Source organism: Girardinichthys multiradiatus, chromosome 3 (genome assembly GCF_021462225.1).
Source record: "Girardinichthys multiradiatus isolate DD_20200921_A chromosome 3, DD_fGirMul_XY1, whole genome shotgun sequence".
NCBI classification, from domain to species: Eukaryota; Metazoa; Chordata; class Actinopteri; order Cyprinodontiformes; family Goodeidae; genus Girardinichthys; species Girardinichthys multiradiatus.
In genome coordinates, this window is record NC_061796.1 from 32,607,328 (window position 1) to 32,625,120 (window position 17,793).

General features: G+C 42.8%; 1 protein-coding gene across 1 annotated transcript in view; it reads left to right on the forward strand.

Annotated features, from left to right (window-relative positions):
* The first annotated feature begins 3,499 nt into the window (after positions 1-3,499).
* znf574 (zinc finger protein 574) overlaps positions 3,500-17,793 on the forward strand; it is a 29,473-nt gene continuing 15,179 nt past the window's right edge. The window contains exons 1-4 of the mRNA XM_047361912.1: positions 3,500-3,597; positions 9,071-9,231; positions 15,499-16,681; positions 17,515-17,723. Of these exons, the coding sequence (XP_047217868.1) occupies positions 9,076-9,231; positions 15,499-16,681; positions 17,515-17,723 (1,548 nt within the window). The 5' untranslated portion in view covers positions 3,500-3,597; positions 9,071-9,075. The remainder of the gene's footprint in view (positions 3,598-9,070; positions 9,232-15,498; positions 16,682-17,514; positions 17,724-17,793) is intronic.

Sequence of the window (17,793 nt, forward strand, 5' to 3'; positions counted from 1 at the left end):
ATCTCGAGGGGGGCACAGATGAGAGTAACAATTAACACACACACATATTATACTGGTCCTTCTCAAAATATTAGCTATGAAACTAATCATCTGAATCAACGAGTTAACCCTAAACACCTGCAAAAGATTCCTGGGGCCTTTAAAACTCCCAGCCTGGTTCATCACTCAAAACCCCAATCATGGGTAAGACTGCCGACCTGACTGCTGTCCAGAAGGCCACTATTGACACCCTCAAGCAAGAGGGTAAGACACAGAAAGAAATTTCTGTACGAATAGGCTGTTCCCAGAGTGCTGTATCAAGGCACCTCAGTGGGAAGTCTGTGGGAAGGAAAAAGTGTGGCAGAAAACGGTGCACAACGAGAAGAGGTGACCGGACCCTGAGGAAGATTGTGGAGAAGGGCCGATTCCAGACCTTGGGGGACCTGCGGAAGCAGTGGACTGAGTGTGGAGTAGAAACATCCAGAGCCACTGTGCACAGGTGTGTGCAGGAAATGGGCTACAGGTGCCGCATTCCCCAGACCTGGGCTACAGAGAAGCAGCACTGGACTGTTGCTCAGTGGTCCAAAGTACTTTTTTCGGATGAAAGCAAATTCTGCATGTCATTCAGAAATCAAGGTGCCAGAGTCTGGAGTAAGACTGGGGAGAAGGAAATGCCAAAATGCCAGAAGTCCAGTGTCAAGTACCCACAGTCAGTGATGGTCTGGGGTGCCGTGTCAGCTGCTGGTGTTGGTCCACTGTGTTTTATCAAGGGCAGGGTCAATGCAGCTAGCTATCAGGAGATTTTGGAGCACTTCATGCTTCCATCTGCTGAAAAGCTTTATGGAGATGAAGATTTCATTTTTCAGCACGACCTGGCACCTGCTCACAGTGCCAAAACCACTGGTAAATGGTTTACTGACCATGGTATCACTGTGCTCAATTGGCCTGCCAACTCTCCTGACCTGAACCACATAGAGAATCTGTGGGATATTGTGAAGAGAACGTTGAGAGACTCAAGACCCAACACTCTGGATGAGCTAAAGGCTGCTATCGAAGCATCCTGGGCCTCCATAAGACCTCAGCAGTGCCACAGGCTGATTGCCTCCATGCCACGCCGCATTGAAGCAGTCATTTCTGCAAAAGGATTCCCGACCAAGTATTGAGTGCATAACTGTACATGATTATTTGAAGGTTGACGTTTTTTGTATTAAAAACACTTTTATTTTATTGGTCGGATGAAATATGCTAATTTTGTGAGATAGGAATTTTGGGTTTTCATGAGCTGTATGCCACAATCATCCGTATTAAGACAATAAAAGACCTGAAATATTTCAGTTAGTGTGCAATGAATCTAAAATATGTGAATGTTAAATTTTCATCATGACATTATGGAAAATAATGAACTTTATCACAATATGCTAATATTTTGAGAAGGACCTGTATATACCCGTACTTGTCGTCTTCCGCTACATCCGGGACCGGGTCGCGGGGGCAGCAGACTCAGCAGAGACGCCCAGACGTCCCTCTCCCCAGACACCTCTTCCAGCTCCTCCGGGGGGAGCCCAAGGCATTCCCAGGCCAGCCGAGAGACATAGTCCCTCCAGCGTGTCCTGGGCCGTCCCCTGGGACTCCTCCCGGTGGGACGTACCTGGAACACCTCCCGAGGAAGGCGTCCAGGAGGCATCCGGTATAGATGCCCGAGCCACCTCAACTGGCTCCTCTCGATGTGGAGGAGCAGCGGCTCTACTCCGAGCCCCTCCCAGATGGCGGAGCTCCTCACCCTATCTCTAAGGGAGTGCCCGGCCACCCTACGGAGGAAGCTCAATTTAGCCGCTTGTATCTGGGATCTTGTTCTTTCGGTCATGACCCAAAGTTCATGGCCATAGGTGAGGGTAGGAACGTAGACCGACCGATAAATCGAGAGCTTCGCTTTTCGGCTCAGCTGTCTCTTCACCACAACGGACCGGTACAGCGGCCCCATTACTGTGGCAGCCGCACCGATCCGTCTGTTGATCTCCCGCTCCATTCTTCCCTCACTCGTGAACAAGAGCCCGAGATACTTAAACTCCTCCACTTGAGGCAGGAACTCCCCTCCAACCTGAAGAGGACAAGCCACCCTTTTCCGGTCAAGAACCATGGCCTCGGGCTTGGAGGAGCTGATCTTCATCCCGGCCGCTTCACACTCGGCTGCGAACCGCCCCAGTGCATGCTGTAGGTCTTGGCTAGATGGGGCCAGCAGGACCACGTCATCTGCAAAAAGAAGAGACGAAATCCTCTGGTCCCCAAACCAGACCCCCTCCGGCCCTTGGCTGCGCCTAGAAATCCTGTCCATAAAAGTTATGAACAGGACCGGTGACAAAGGGCAGCCCTGCCGGAGTCCAACATGCACCGGGAACAGGTCCGACTTAGTGCCGGCAATGCGGACCAAACTCCTGCTCCGCTCGTACAGGGACCGGATGGCCCCTAATAAAGAGCCACCGATTCCATACTCCTGGAGCACCCCCCACAGGGCATCACAAGGGACACAGTCGAATGCTTTCTCCAGGTCCACAAAACACATGTGGACCGGTTGGGCAAACTCCCATGAACCCTCGAGTACCCTGTAGAGGGTATAGAGCTGGTCCAGTGTCCCACGGCCGGGACGAAAACCACACTGCTCCTCCTGAAGCCGGGGTTCGACTATCGGCCAAACTCTCCTCTCCAATACCCTGGCGTAGGCCTTACCAGGGAGGCTGAGGAGTTTGATCCCCTGTAGTTGGAACACACCCTCCGGTCACCCCTCTTATGTAGGGGGGACCACCACCCCAGTCTGCCAGTCCAAAGGCATTGTCCCCATCCGCCACGCAATGTTGAAGAGGCGTGTCAACCATGACAGCCCCACAACATCCAAAGACTTGAGGTACTCAGGGCGGATCTCATCTAACCCCGAAGCCTTGCCACCGCGGAGCTTTTTAACCACCTCGGTGACTTCAGCCTGGGTGATGAAAGAGTCCAACCCCGAGTCCCCAGCCTCTGTTTCCACCATGGAATGCGTGATGGCAGGATTGAGGATCATATATATATATATATATATATATATATATATATATATATATACCCACTCTAGCTCCGCCCCTAAGTACCGGCAAGATTTTAAAACTACTTTCACCACCGGATAAAACTAAGTATGATGTGAACTCAAATTAACCTGCAGATAGATAGATAGCGAAAAAAAAAACAATACTCCAACAGTTGGGTCTCTTGTTTGCAGTTCCCCTTTCTTGCGTTTGTTGTTTTATTATCAGTCATTTTTTTGTTGCTATGTGAACATAGGGACAGCAGGATAAAGGAAATGTTGGTCTTGTTAACCATAAACAACACCTGCAAGTATTTCAAACACAAAAACAGCTCATTATTTAAATACATTTACCATTCATATGGTTTAATGAACCTCATACATAAAAAAAAACCTTGCCGTTGACGCTGGCGGGCTTTTGGACTACAAATTCCTTGTGGTTTGTAAAATTAAACTCTATTGGTGGGCGAACTGACACATTCAGCCAATCAGAGTGAGCCTTCCAAGAAGCAGAAAAAGCTGAAGTTGTGCTATTTCCCCCTCGACGAGTAACGTTGTCTGCGGTGAGTTTTGTTATATTATTATATAATATATATATTATTACTTATTTAATATTAATGTCTTTGTTTTTTCGTAAAATATCGTGCTGCTACAATTACCTGCCGAGAATACATATGGAGGATTTCAACGGGGGGAGACAGTTAATGTTAACTTTTAGTCTGACGTCGCCATTATACCACCGAAGAAGCACATCCCGCCCTCCTTCTCAAGTCTTTTCTTCTTCTTCTCCTCGGTATTAGAAAGTAAGCGGCACTGGTACAAGTAGTAAAACGGGGTACCGACTCCGGCTAATGTGGCTTCGACCCCGTAGAGGAGGATCAAGCTGTCCGAGGTGGCGCAGAAGCTGGCTGCCCTGCCGGGAACACGTTAGCCATGTTACAAAAAAAGATGGCCATGTTAGCAGTGCTGCTCTGCTCATAGATAAAGCCACCGTCTTTAACTGCTGCTAGCTACGTTTAGCATAAATTTGCACGGTCACATTTAAGGCTTTTCACTGCTGATCAGACGCCCAGCAACACAGAAACATTGAGGCTTAACGTTATGCCATCATATACATATCATTTATGTTGATAAAATACAAGCGATATTGAATTATTTGATCTGCCTTCTTGCCACTCAGCAGCTGACATTAGCTCCGCAGTAAGCACAATGTTGGCTAGCATTAGCTCATCCTCCGTTCACACTTATGTGATCGAAATAACAATATGGGTACATTGTTAATACATAAAGCACACCTTATTTAAGCAAGGACATTTTGTGGTTTATCCTCCTTTTTAGATGGATGTTATTGCAGGACAATGGCCAAGTTTGCAGTTTTAACCATTACTGTGTAGGCCATAACATTTATGTAATAAAAATGTTGTTTTTTTTGTCCTAATATTCAAATTTTTGAGAAACAGAATTTTGTATTTTTGTTACATGTAAGCCAAAATCTTTGAAACAACAAAAATAAATGCTTGAAATGCAGTATTTTTCTGTATTTTGTGTAGTTTTTAGTAATTCTGAACTGGATTGCTAAAAATATATTAACTTTTCATTGATTTTCCAATTTATTTAGATGCAGCTGTAGAACATAAAGCCAGACAAACAAGTGGCTTTTTAAACTGGACTTAAAATGATCACCAGTCAATGGAGCTCTAATGTGCAAAGGCGGGTTATTCTATTGGCTACACACCACCACTGAGAGACATCCGTCATCTTTAACTTCTACAAGTGTCTAACAGCAACTGGCTTGTTTTCCTTATGCTTTGGCTGCAGTGTGAGGCAAAGGTTAAGACAAATTTGGTGTTACTATGCTGCTGGCATTCTTAAAAACAGGTAATAGCACTTTAAACTAGATCCTAAATTCAGTCTAGAGATGCCTGCACAGTTTTCATATCATTCCAGTATATACAGGTCCTTCTCAAAATATTAGCATATTGTGATAAAGTTCATTATTTTCCATAATGTCATGATGAAAATTTAACATTCATATATTTTAGATTCATTGCACACTAACTGAAATATTTCAGGTCTTTCATTGTCTTAATATGGATGATTTTGGCATACAGCTCATGAAAACCCAAAATTCCTATCTCACAAAATTAGCATATCATTAAAAGGGTCTCTAAACGAGCTATGAACCTAATCATCTGAATCAACGAGTTAACTCTAAACACATGCAAAAGATTCCTGAGGCCTTTAAAACTCCCAGCCTGGTTCATCACTCAAAACCCCAATCATGGGTAAGACTGCCGACCTGACTGCTGTCCAGAAGGCCACTATTGACACCCTCAAGCAAGAGGGTGAGACACAGAAAGAAATTTCTGAACGAATAGGCTGTTCCCAGAGTGCTGTATCAAGGCACCTCAGTGGGAAGTCTGTGGGAAGAAAAAAGTGTGGCAGAAAACGCTGCACAACGAGAAGAGGTGACCGGACCCTGAGGAAGATTGTGGAGAAGGGCCGATTCCAGACCTTGGGGGACCTGCGGAAGCAGTGGACTGAGTCTGGAGTAGAAACATCCAGAGCCACCGTGCACAGGCGTGTGCAGGAAATGGGCTACAGGTGCCGCATTCCCCAGACCTGGGCTACAGAGAAGCAGCACTGGACTGTTGCTCAGTGGTCCAAAGTACTTTTTTCGGATGAAAGCAAATTCTGCATTTCATTTGGAAATCAAAGTGCCAGAGTCTGGAGGAAGACTGGGGAGAAGGAAATGCCAAAATGCCAGAAGTCCAGTGTCAAGTACCCACAGTCAGTGATGGTCTGGGGTGCCGTGTCAGCTGCTGGTGTTGGTCCACTGTGTTTTATCAAGAGCAGGGTCAATGCAGCTAGCTATCAGGAGAATTTGGAGCACTTCATGCTTCCATCTGCTGAAAAGCTTTATGGAGATGAAGATTTCATTTTTCAGCACGACCTGGCACCTGCTCACAGTGCCAAAACCACTGGTAAATGGTTTACTGACCATGGTATCACTGTGCTCAATTGGCCTGCCAACTCTCCTGACCTGAACCCCATAGAGAATCTGTGGGATATTGTGAAGAGAACGTTGAGAGACTCAAGACCCAACACTCTGGATGAGCTAAAGGCCGCTATCGAAGCATCCTGGGCCTCCATAAGACCTCAGCAGTGCCACAGGCTGATTGCCTCCATGCCACGCCGCATTGAAGCAGTCATTTCTGCCAAAGGATTCCCGACCAAGTATTGAGTGCATAACTGTACATGATTATTTGAAGGTTGACGTTTTTTGTATTAAAAACCCTTTTCTTTTATTGGTCAGATGAAATATGCTAATTTTGTGAGATAGGAATTTTGGGTTTTCATGAGCTGTATGCCAAAATCATCCGTATTAAGACAATAAAAGACCTGAAATATTTCAATTAGTGTGCAATGAATCTAAAATATATGAATGTTAAATTTTCATCATTACATTATGGAAAATAATGAACTTTATCACAATATGCTAATATTTTGAGAAGGACCTGTATATATATTTTTTTTTACTAAAAGGACTTCCCAGGCTTGGCATACAGACAGTTACACTAATCAAAGTGAGAGGTGTTAAAATATTAATTTGACTTTCCCAAAATCTTTTGATGAAATATAGATTTTCACTTTGCTAAGGGACCTTGGCTAGAAAAATGGCATGTAGATTTGAAGGTAATTAGCCAAACATTGGAAAGGAGGAATATGCATTTTGAAAATAGACCCTAAACGAAGCATATACGTAAAAAGAGAATGGGGGCTAAATGATGAGGCACCCCGCTGTTTGAAGATTTCTCTAAATGGACAGCTTTCAGTTAGGTATGAAATAAACTTTTTCTGTGCCGTGCCTGTAATACGTTATTTATGGCAGCAGTCAGATCTAAGGACACAAAGACAGCAGGTTTTTATTGCATCAACAAAATAAATCACTTGAAAACCTGTAAGAGAGTTGTCTCTCTGCTGTGGAATGATTTGTACAAGAGCTTCAGTAGAACTGTCTTGTTACTGATATTCCCCTCAAATCCTCTAACCAGAGATTAACATTTACTTGAACTCTATTCCTTTGGCAGCTGAAGTCTTTTCTATTCACTGAGGCATTTAGTTACTTTGTATGATTTCTTTTTTTTTTTTTTTTAACAAGTTTCTTTTTAATATTTGACATTTATTTATTGGGTTTTTATTTTAATCAGAAATGGCATATATATATATTTCTAAACTTTAGAAAGCCATTTATTCTTGTGTTTAAACTTAGCAGGCTTGTACAAACAATGGTTTAAAGTGGGTCCATATTGGTATGTTCGTACTAAGGCTGGTTCCATTCGACGTTTCTTCCTGCTGAAAGGAAATGGTTCTGCTCTACTGTTGCCATATGCTTGCTCAGGATCGCTTAAAAGTCAGTGAAATCGGCTGAGCTTCCTTAGACAACCTTCTTCCAGTTAGCATTAAATGATCAGCTGACTAATCATCAAACCCTTCTGCATAGACTACAGGATAAACTTTGACTATTTGTAACCAGATTTTTATCTGACTACATGATTGGATTGTACTGGAATTAATTGGATGGGAAATGAATTTGAACCAAAATGGCTGCCAAATAATGGACATAATGGATCGGAGTTGTTCATACTTGTCGTCTTGTCGACCTGGGACCGGGTCGTTTGGGCAGCAGTATCAGCAGCTACGCACAAACTTCCTATTCCCAGACACCTCCTCGACAAGCAAACCAACGGCCGAGGAGCCAGTCAAAGTACCCGGGGACCGGATTGTTGATGCCCCTCCCTTCGACCGCTGCTCAATCCTCTTAGCACTGGTCCCTCATGAATCCCTCATGGTTCCCGCTGCAGGTGGCGATTGTGACTGCTTTGATTGTAAAAACACAGTAAAGATTGTTTCTATTCAGACATTATTCAAAACCTAAAATATGTTAAACAGAATTAAACTGTGACGTGTAGACTTTGACCTGTCTGAAAAGGCACAATCACTCGCATTAATAAAACGAACATAACGCGAAGCCTAACTCATAGTTATAGAGTGCCATATTGGTGGAATATGTTTCTTTTTTGAATTTGCAGCAAAACATTGACAGTTAAAAATGTCAGTTCTACTAATTTTAACCAGCTTTGGTAATAAATAAGCAGGTGTTTGCTGAGTAATTTCAGAACTCATCACCTCTATATTTGAAAGCTTTTTAAATGAAGCAAATGAAGTCACCAGATATTTCCATGTACATCTCACTATAAATAACTGCCGTATCACTAAATCTGCAGCAAATGTTTAGAAACCCAAACACTCACTTTCAAAGATGCACATTTGAATTTAAAGCAAACAGTGAATCAGCTTTTACTGTCCAAAACAAAATAATTACCATTAAATATCTGCTGCTTCTTTATATTTTTGATATTGCTGTTTGCAAATTAATGTGACAAATTAGAGGACCTTTCAGATCTGGAGCTGTTGCAACAAAATGTCTCTTTTTAGAGAAGTATTTTACGCATCGTGACGATTGGTTGGAGACAAAACACTGCAGAGATTGTACTCCTCTCAGCGGCAGCATGAGCCTGACTGCACCTCCAGTGAGACCAATTACAATACGCTTCTAATTTATGTTCAAGCCAAATCTGGGCTCAGACCATGAAATGAAACAGACACAGAGAGAGAGAGAGAGACTATGTGAGGTCCCCACTTGAGCAGCAACCTGCATGGTGAAAATAACAATCGTTTCAGGTTCACTACACGATGAGTCATCTTGGCAACTTCAGGAAATCTTGGCTCTTGCTCCCGGACTGCCTCAGTGTTGCACACACACCTTTTCATCAGGAGAGGGCAATGTTCACAACCTAACTCAAGATGCATTGCACTGAAAGAATTTGTATAAGCTTCACGTAAAGCTCTTCCTCACATATTGAAAGCATGGATTAGTTTTGTGAATTATTGCACCTTTTTTTTTAATTTTTTTATCCAAGCCAGCTTTGTGTTTCTGTTTCTTATGAACTGTTTTGGATTTCTTTTCCCCAGGAGTAATGGAAACCACATCGGTGTACATGTGCTTCCCCTGCTACCAGGAGTTTAATACTCTAGAAGAGGTCCTTCAGCACCAGTTGACATGTACAGCTGAAGAGGATCAATCTAACTCTTCTGGAGCTGCCCCTGTTGATGTTCCAGGGCTGCAGACACAGGTAAGCACAGGAAAATTTTTATTTCATTGTGTCACTATTGATGTAGGTTTTAATTTAAGAAATAGAAAAAATAAAAGCTGTATTGTAGCTGTGTGCCATTAAATGATCATATAAAGCCTCTGCATCATATCTAGAGAATGACATTGAGTTGACAAGTAAATCTGAAGTTATGAAATAAAGTTTTCTGCTATCCATCATACTGATGCCGACCTTGGAGAGATCACATGAGCACTTAACATTGAGTTGTTTGCGATTATTTACTGGCTCATAGTAAAGTGTTGCCGCACATTATTATCTGATTTAGATGTACTATGATGTTATAATTTCGACCTCAGACAAACTAGTAGGACTTTCTGAAAGAGATACTGATGGCGAGAACTGGGGAAAATTGTTATAACATATAAATATGTTTTTTTTTCATGGTGCAAATCTTCAGGTTAACATTTTTTCATTGAAAAAGGTAGAAGTTGCTAAAAAATAAAATGTAAACAAAAACCACAGTTGTGTAATAGCCAGTGTCAGTACTGTGTTGTTTCAAGGTCTTTATTCTGTAATCGACTTGTCTCGGAAGTTGAAGCTCGGAGATTGAAAGTTGAGAACATTTTGGATGCAAGGAAAAAAGTGGGATTTGCTGCCAACTACTATTAGCAGTACAGGCCAATAACAACCTATTTCTCTGTCCTATGCATTCATATACAAAGCAAATATGCTAACACTGGGAGCTGGTGCCTATCTCCAGAGGTTTATGGGCGAGAGGCAGGGTACACCCTGGACAGGTCACCAGTCCATCACAGGGCAACACAGAGACACACAGGACAAGCAACTCTCCACACATCCATTCACACCTAAGGTGTGGTCTCTCTTTAGAGAGACCAATTAAGCTAACAGTCATGTTTTTGGACTGTGGGAGGAAGCCGGAGTACCCGGTGAGAACCCTCACATGCATCGTGAGAACATGCAGAAAGACCCCCAGGTGGGAGTCAAACCCAGGACCTTCTTGCTGCAAGGCAACAGTGCATCTAACTGTGCCACTGTGCAGCCAGAAAACGTTCTCATTGCACAAAATATTCTTCTTTTTTTTTTTGTCTAACACATTTTAAACCAAGGGACACCAGCTCAGACACCAGGCCAAAAACCCGAGCTACAACAACATACAGTAACACTGGTTCAGACACCTCAGTGGCAAAACCCCCTGAGGTCTGAGATGAGGAGGTCTTGGTACTGCTTTCCCACCAGCGCAAGAACAGACTAACACATTAGCGCATTGTTTACTGAAGTAATGAGTCACTAATGAGATAAAGATGGATAACTTGTGGCTGGAAGTGGAGTAATTATAAACTTAAAAAACAATGTTTATAGAAGCTTCGAGTCTGTGTACAAGAGTTTAATTTAAAAACAACAGGGCAGCTAGTAACATTTAGCAAAACATAAGGTAAAGAAGTATGACTAAGTACTAGTTCATTGTTTACTTTTAATTGACTATACTGCAGATGAAATGCAAAAGGATCAGAGGCAGAAGAGAACAGCATTATCAAAGATGGAGGCCAGATTGAGGTCCACAGTGCCTTATTTACATGATATCTGTCGAGGTCAGATGAATCACTTGAATGTTCCCCATGATTCAATGTAATGAACAGTCTGCTGCTTTAGAAATCTGGGATGATCCCATTCTTCTGTGGGCGAGTCCACTGTCTCTGTCCTTCATTTAATTCAGTATCTTTCTTTTTTCAATATTAAAATTCACAGGTAGACTGCATTTACATTTGAGACACCTACTATTTTTTTATTTACATGATTTATTTATATATATTTTTCTTTAGTGCTCTATTTAGAAAACCCTGATGGGGAGTTTATTTATTGAACTGACATTTCGGTGTTCTAAAATAAGTTTTTTTTGTACTAATACTGGACAGATTGAGCTGAGTGTTGGGACAAATCTGGCACTTTATTATTTTGCCCTTCCCCTGATAGCTTCAAAAAGCCCTCGGGGTTAAAAGCAGTCTCCGGCCCTCATTTAGCTGCAGGGGATGGCTGTCTGAGCTTGTGCCCGGACTTCCATCCTTTACAGTCTTTAACATGCGTCTATAAAACACTGTGACACTTGTGACACACAGATTGCAGCTTGAGTCGCCAGCAGGAAGAGGGGCATGAGAAATGCTTCAGTCAGTGCCACTCTTTCTCCCGACTGATCATTCTTTGGCCTTCTCGTGGATGAAACAGCTGGAGAAACCCTATAAAACCTGCGTACTTTATGGCCTGCTGGCACATGCTTTGCCATAAGTAGGTTTATTGCATGTTCACACTCTGCATTAGCTGTCGTAATTTCCGTCCCTGTAATGTGACATTAATGTAAAAAGCTGGTTGTTAATGTGCAGAGCTTCGGTGGAGAATGTGCAGAAGTCTTCACCAACACAGAATTGGTCTTTTTGGTGATTTAGGTTTTCAGTATTAAGCTGAGCTGCTCCCCCAAGCTCTTTCTCAATCATTTCATTTGATTCTCAAGCTAGATTTATGTAGTTTTGATTGCTGTGATTGAAAACTACCGTTTTGTGTTTTAAAGTCCTCATTTTTGTTTTGTTGCCAGTTCCCACTAGTTTCTAAGCTTGAATGCTTCCCAAACACTAAGTGAGCTTTGCTGTTTTGGTCATCTAACTTGGTGTGTGGTCATCTATTCACATCATTCTCCCTAAAAGTTTCGACCACCACCAGTTTCCCTACAGGCCTAATAGATCCACTGTAGATGCGGTAGCCAGAGCCCTCCATGCTGCACTGTCCCATCTAGAGCACCAGGGGAGCTATGTGCATCTGCGTTTTGCGGTCTACAGCTCAGCATTTAACACCATCATCCCCGCAGACTGGTGGACAAACTAAGGGACATTGGACTGCCACACTTCTCCTGCATGTGGATCCACAGCTTCCAGCTCGGTGCCGGTCAGAGGGTCAACTGGCTCTCATCAAGGTTGCGTGTTGAGCCCCCTGCTCTAACCCCTCTACACCTACGACTGCACCCTTGCTCACCACAACACTGTTGTCAAGTTCGCAGATGACACCACAGTTGTGGGGCTCATATCTGGGGGGATGAGTCCACCTATAGGGACAAGGTGGAACGGCTGACAGCCTGGTGCACAGAAAACAACTTGCTGCTCAGGAGATGATAGTGGACTATAGGAAAAGAGGAGTGACATTTCACCACTGATCATCAGCGCGGACTGTGATCAGCTAACTTGTTCTTCCTTTGAGTACATATCAAGGAGGACCTGACCTGGAGTGTGAACACCTCTGAGTGCTGCTGAAAAAGGTCCAGCAGAGACTCTACTTCCTGAATGTGTTTAGAAGAAATAACGTCACGCAGAGACTGCTGGTGTCCTTTTATTGGTGCTCTATCAAGGTGCTCTGTGTTGTACACCAGCTGTATAATGGCTCAGAGGAAACCGCTCCAGAGGGTCATTAACATGGCCCAAAAGATCAAGGGCTGCCCTCTCCCCACACTTGAAGAACTTCACAGTTCCTGCTGTCTCCAAAAAGCCCATAACATGATAAAGGACACTTCTCACCAGGGTCACACTCTGTTACCATCGGGCAGACGCTACAGATCAATTAAAGCAAGGACAAGCAGTTTCAAAAACAGTTTCTATCTAACAGCTCAACTCAACACAGCCAGAATGTAAAGGAGATGAAATAAGGGAATGTGCAGTCAGTATGAATGTCTTTGTGTGTTTTTATTTTCTCTTTTTCACAAACTGCTTCTATTTTTCTATTTTACATAAATTAGTTATTGCTCATGCTCAGACCAGATAGCTTTTTTTTTTTTTTCTCAATTTCATTGTACTCGTGACAAAGACATGATGATAAATAAAGGATATTCTGATTCTATTGTTGCTGTGATGGTACATTCATGATCTCATCTGGAGCTCTTGTGGATGTAACGTAACTTTCTATGTTGCTTTATGCAGGATCTGTAACCCAACTACACATATTTTGATTCAATCAAATGGTGATTCTAGCATAACATGTTGAAGGAGGGGAAGCTTACTAAGTTGATCACTTTTCTAGTTCTAAGAGGTTGTAATAAAAATTACGCTGCTTGTTGGCAAACATTTTATGGTTCTGTGATTGCTATTGTCACAATGGAAAACCTTTTTAGCTGCAAAATAGCACTATTAATGTCAAGAGGTAGAAGAGTATCAAACAGTATTTTGAGGCAAATGACTACTTTACATTTTGACGCATTGCAACCATGAACTTTCGTGTTTTAACGGGATTGTATATGATAGTAGAGCATAATGGGGAAGTGGAAGGAAAACAATACATAGTGCGTAAAATAATTTACAAATAAAAATTGGAAAAATGTAATGTGTATTCAGCCCCATTTACTCCGAAACCACAAAATACATTCCAGCGCAACCAGTTGCTTTCAGAGGTCATCTAATCAGCAATCACAATCTGCCTGCGTCCAATTTATTGTCACTATAAATTCAGCTGTTCTCCGAAGGCCTCAGAAGTTGGAGAACATTAAGGAACAAACAGCATCATGAAGACTGGAGGAGCTGCAGAGATCCACAGCTCGGGTGGGAAAATCTGTTAACAGGAGAACTTTAAGTCATGCACTCCACCAATCTGTCATTTTTGTTTACAGAAGGTGTTCTGGTCATATGAGACCAAAATTGACCTTGTCAGGCTACAACAAAACACTGTATGGTGGAAAACTAACTGCACATTACCCTGAACACAGCATCCCTACTCTGAAACATGGGGGTAGATGCATCATGCTGTGTGGAAGCAGTTTACTCCAGTATGATGAGGGATTGGGGTGAGACTGTGGCAGGAGAACACCTTCTAACAGGACAACAACCCTAAGCATACCGACTATAATGGGAAGTTTTGATCAAAGCATAGTTAAGAATCTCTGGCAATATTTGTACATTTATGTTCGCTGATGCTTTGCATCCAGTCCAACTGAAGCTGATGTAAAAGATGTAAACTTGTATTCTCAAGATGTTAAAAGCTTCTAGAGGCATACTCCAAAATACTTTGAGCTGTAATTGCAGCTAGAAAGTTCTGGAAAATATTAAGGGAGCAGAATACAATCACATGCTACACTTCCTCTTTTTTATTATTAAAAAACATAAAACCCCTCCTATATATCATTTAACTTCCTCTTTGCAATTATGTCCTACTTTGCCTTGGTTTGTCACATAAAATCCCAATAAAATACAGTTCGTTGTTATTATGTGACAATTGTGAAAAATAATTAAAACTAATATAGGTTTTTCCTAAAACATAACTATCGGTTTTAATAATTTCTATTTTCAGACCTGGTGATATGAACATAATAGTGAGGTCCATGGTTTGAAGATATTGTTGCTGACTAATGGTGCACATTTAAATTCACATTTGCTTTTGCATTTCTTTCCACTTGGCTTCCTGTTTAATTACTTGCTTTGCAGTAATTAAGGACTCTAACTGCAGTTGTATTCACTTTACGTGGAAGAGTTTCCCAGGCAACAACAGCACTACATCTCTGCTGAATTGATGCCCAAAAATGTTTCTAAGCATTAAATGTGTTCATAAGGCTTATGCCTGCCAAGTTTGAATTAAATGCTGTTGTTATTGTTATATACTGTTGCTATATTGTGAAACTGTTGAGAATAAATCTGCAATATAGGATATAGCCTGTGACTCACTTCACTGTTATGTGGAGTCAATATTCTTATAGGAGTTAAATGCATGTTAATTTTAAGATGTAATTCCAATCAAGAGGCCTTTTGAAACAGCTCAACCATATCTAAAGGTGGTCTTTATTACTCACGCATCAGAATATCTCCACAGCCCACATATCATTAGTCTGTGAGTCATGTTGAACTGGAGCGATTGAAGTAGCTCCAGATTTCTTCAAACTCGACCTTGATATTGTTTTTTCTTGTTACCCAAGCGGTTAGAAGGAGTAAATGTAAAACCCGATGGAGTGACCTGTTCAACCTCACCGTATCTGGGCTTCAACCTCAGAAAGCCCAGATCAGAGTGAAGCTGTATCTGGGCTTCCTGAACCACTCAGGGGAACCCTGGTTCTAAATACACGCTGCTCAAATTGACCAATGAACTCTAATTTCTCATCCGCTTAAAAAAATAAAATGTAAAAATGAACCCTGTGGCGATGAATTTCATTTAAAAAATGCTAACAGATTATTGTTGCCTGTGTAATTTTCTGAATAGAAAAGAAAAGCCTAACATTCAAAATAATAAAATTGTCTTTTCTCTTTTTTACAGCAACAAGTAATAAATATCTCCAGGGCAGTTGCGGTCCAACAGGAAGATGCCTCAGAGAGCGCTGACCCACAGATGGAAGCCCACTTGCTTCATTCCTCTGTGCAGAACATTAAGAAAGAACTTGAGGATGCTTCAGATGCTGAAAAGCAACCAACAGACCAGCCCAGAATCCTTTACCAGTGTGGCGATTGTGATAAACTGTTCAAGAGCCTCGAGGAGTGGCAGCAGCATCGGAAAGAAGGGAACTGTGAGCAAGCTGCCTCCAAGTCAGCATCAGACTCTCATGATGAGCCAGAGACCTCCACAGCTGAGAACCAGGCTGCATCAGTTAATACAGATGATTCATTTGTCCCACACAGTGAGAGCAGCGACACCCTTAAACCAGGACAGGAGGAAACCCCTGTGGATGCAGCCGAGATGCAAGCTGCAGAGACCCCCACATCTAAGACCTCAGAAGGTCTTGCCGCTGAGGTGTCTGCTTCAGATGATTCGTCTCCAAGGCGGAGAGGCTTAATCAAGAAACCAAAGCCTGAAGCAGTGTTACTGTGTGTTGATTGTGGCTCGTGCTTTGGCCTGGTGTCTGAGCTGGTCTCCCACCGCAAGACCAAGCATGGCTTTGAGGAAGCTCTGCACCGCTGCTCTGTATGTGGAGAAAGCTTCTTGAACACCACGCTTTTCCTCTATCACCGCAAGCAGCACAGACAGAAGGGCGAGGAAACGGTGCTAGTGGTCCCCGAAGTGACCCCAGAGATTTACACCCTAAACAATGGAAGCAATGTGCAGGATGCATTCTCTTCCTCTAGCACTGAGACACCCACATTTACACAGCCCGAGCTGTTCTTCTGCACCCACTGTGGACAGAGTTTTGGAGATGGTAAAAGCCTTGCGACACATCGTATGGAAAAACACAGCCTCGGTGAGCCCCTGCACACTTGTTCCCACTGCGGAGAAGACTTCATGAACACAACTCAGTTCCTGTACCACCGGCAGCAGCATCGCTTCACCTCAATGAGCGAGGTGGCCCATGGGGTGGAGATAAGCGATGGATCCGACACCGTAGGCTTTGAGGATGGTGCACAAAGCTCAAAGAGACTGCTCTCCCTCTCTGCTGGTGAACCTGGATCTCCCCTTCCTAAGAGAGGGCGGCCTTCGTTCAGGATCGTAAGTGCTAATGCACAACAAGGTGAGAGAAAATTATTACAGTTTTTCAACATATTCATACCTTTTTAACTTTTTCATGTTAGATGTACAATAACTTTGGAAGGTTCGACATTTTTTCCATGTCTCTGCCAGCTCTGCACATCTAAAGGCCCAAACTTTAACCTTTCTTCGGAAAATGGCCAAGACTCAGTCAGATTATTTGGAGGGAATCTTTAAACATCAGTTTTCAAGTTGTGCCACAAGATTTTCAGTCAGATTTTGGTCTTGACTTTGAGTGGGCCATTCTAACACTTAAATGCTTTGATTTAAACCATTGTGCTGTAGCTTCGACTGAAAACTCTGTGTTGTTATCCTGCTGGAAGTCCGATTTTCTTCCAGGATTGCTCTGCTTTTGGCACCATCCATCTTCCAGTCCGCTCTGATTAGGTTCTTGTCCCTGCTGAAGAATAGCATCCCCACTGCATGATGCTGTCACACAAAAGGGACTGCATGTCTAAAAGTTGTCCTGTCAACAGATTTTGTCACATGATCTGTTGTTCTCTGTAGCTCCTCCAGAGTCACCATGGGCATCTTGGCTGCTTCTGTGCTTAATGCATTCCTTGCCAGGTCTGGATTTTATTTAGAGCTATCAGAGTGAAGGGGCATACTTTTTAGATTTAAATTTGTAAAACATTTAAAAACCATAATTTTCCTTAAAATGTTACAGCTGTGTTTGTCTATCCCATAAAAATCCCAATAAAATGCATTAAAGTTTGTGATTTTAACATCAATAGTTACCTTGCTTGGCACCGCATAAAAAAAAAATGCTGTCATCTTGCAAGAGTTTTACCTAATAACAAATTTTTTTGTGAGCAGGAAACAGAGCCTCCAATAATGACTCTGAGGGCAGCGCTGCAGCTGACATGACCAACACGAACCAACCTCCACCTGCCAAGTTGCTGCAGGACTGGGCCAGAACGCCGCTACCCCACGTTTGCCCTTACTGCGGCAAAACCTTCACAAGACGCGTCTTCCTCCGCACCCACGTCTACAGCCACACCGGCGAAAAGCTCTTCACTTGCAAGGTGCCAGTCAGAAACCCTAATCAAAGTGTCCCTTTCCCTGAACCGGAGGGATGATTTGCTTTGATGTAAA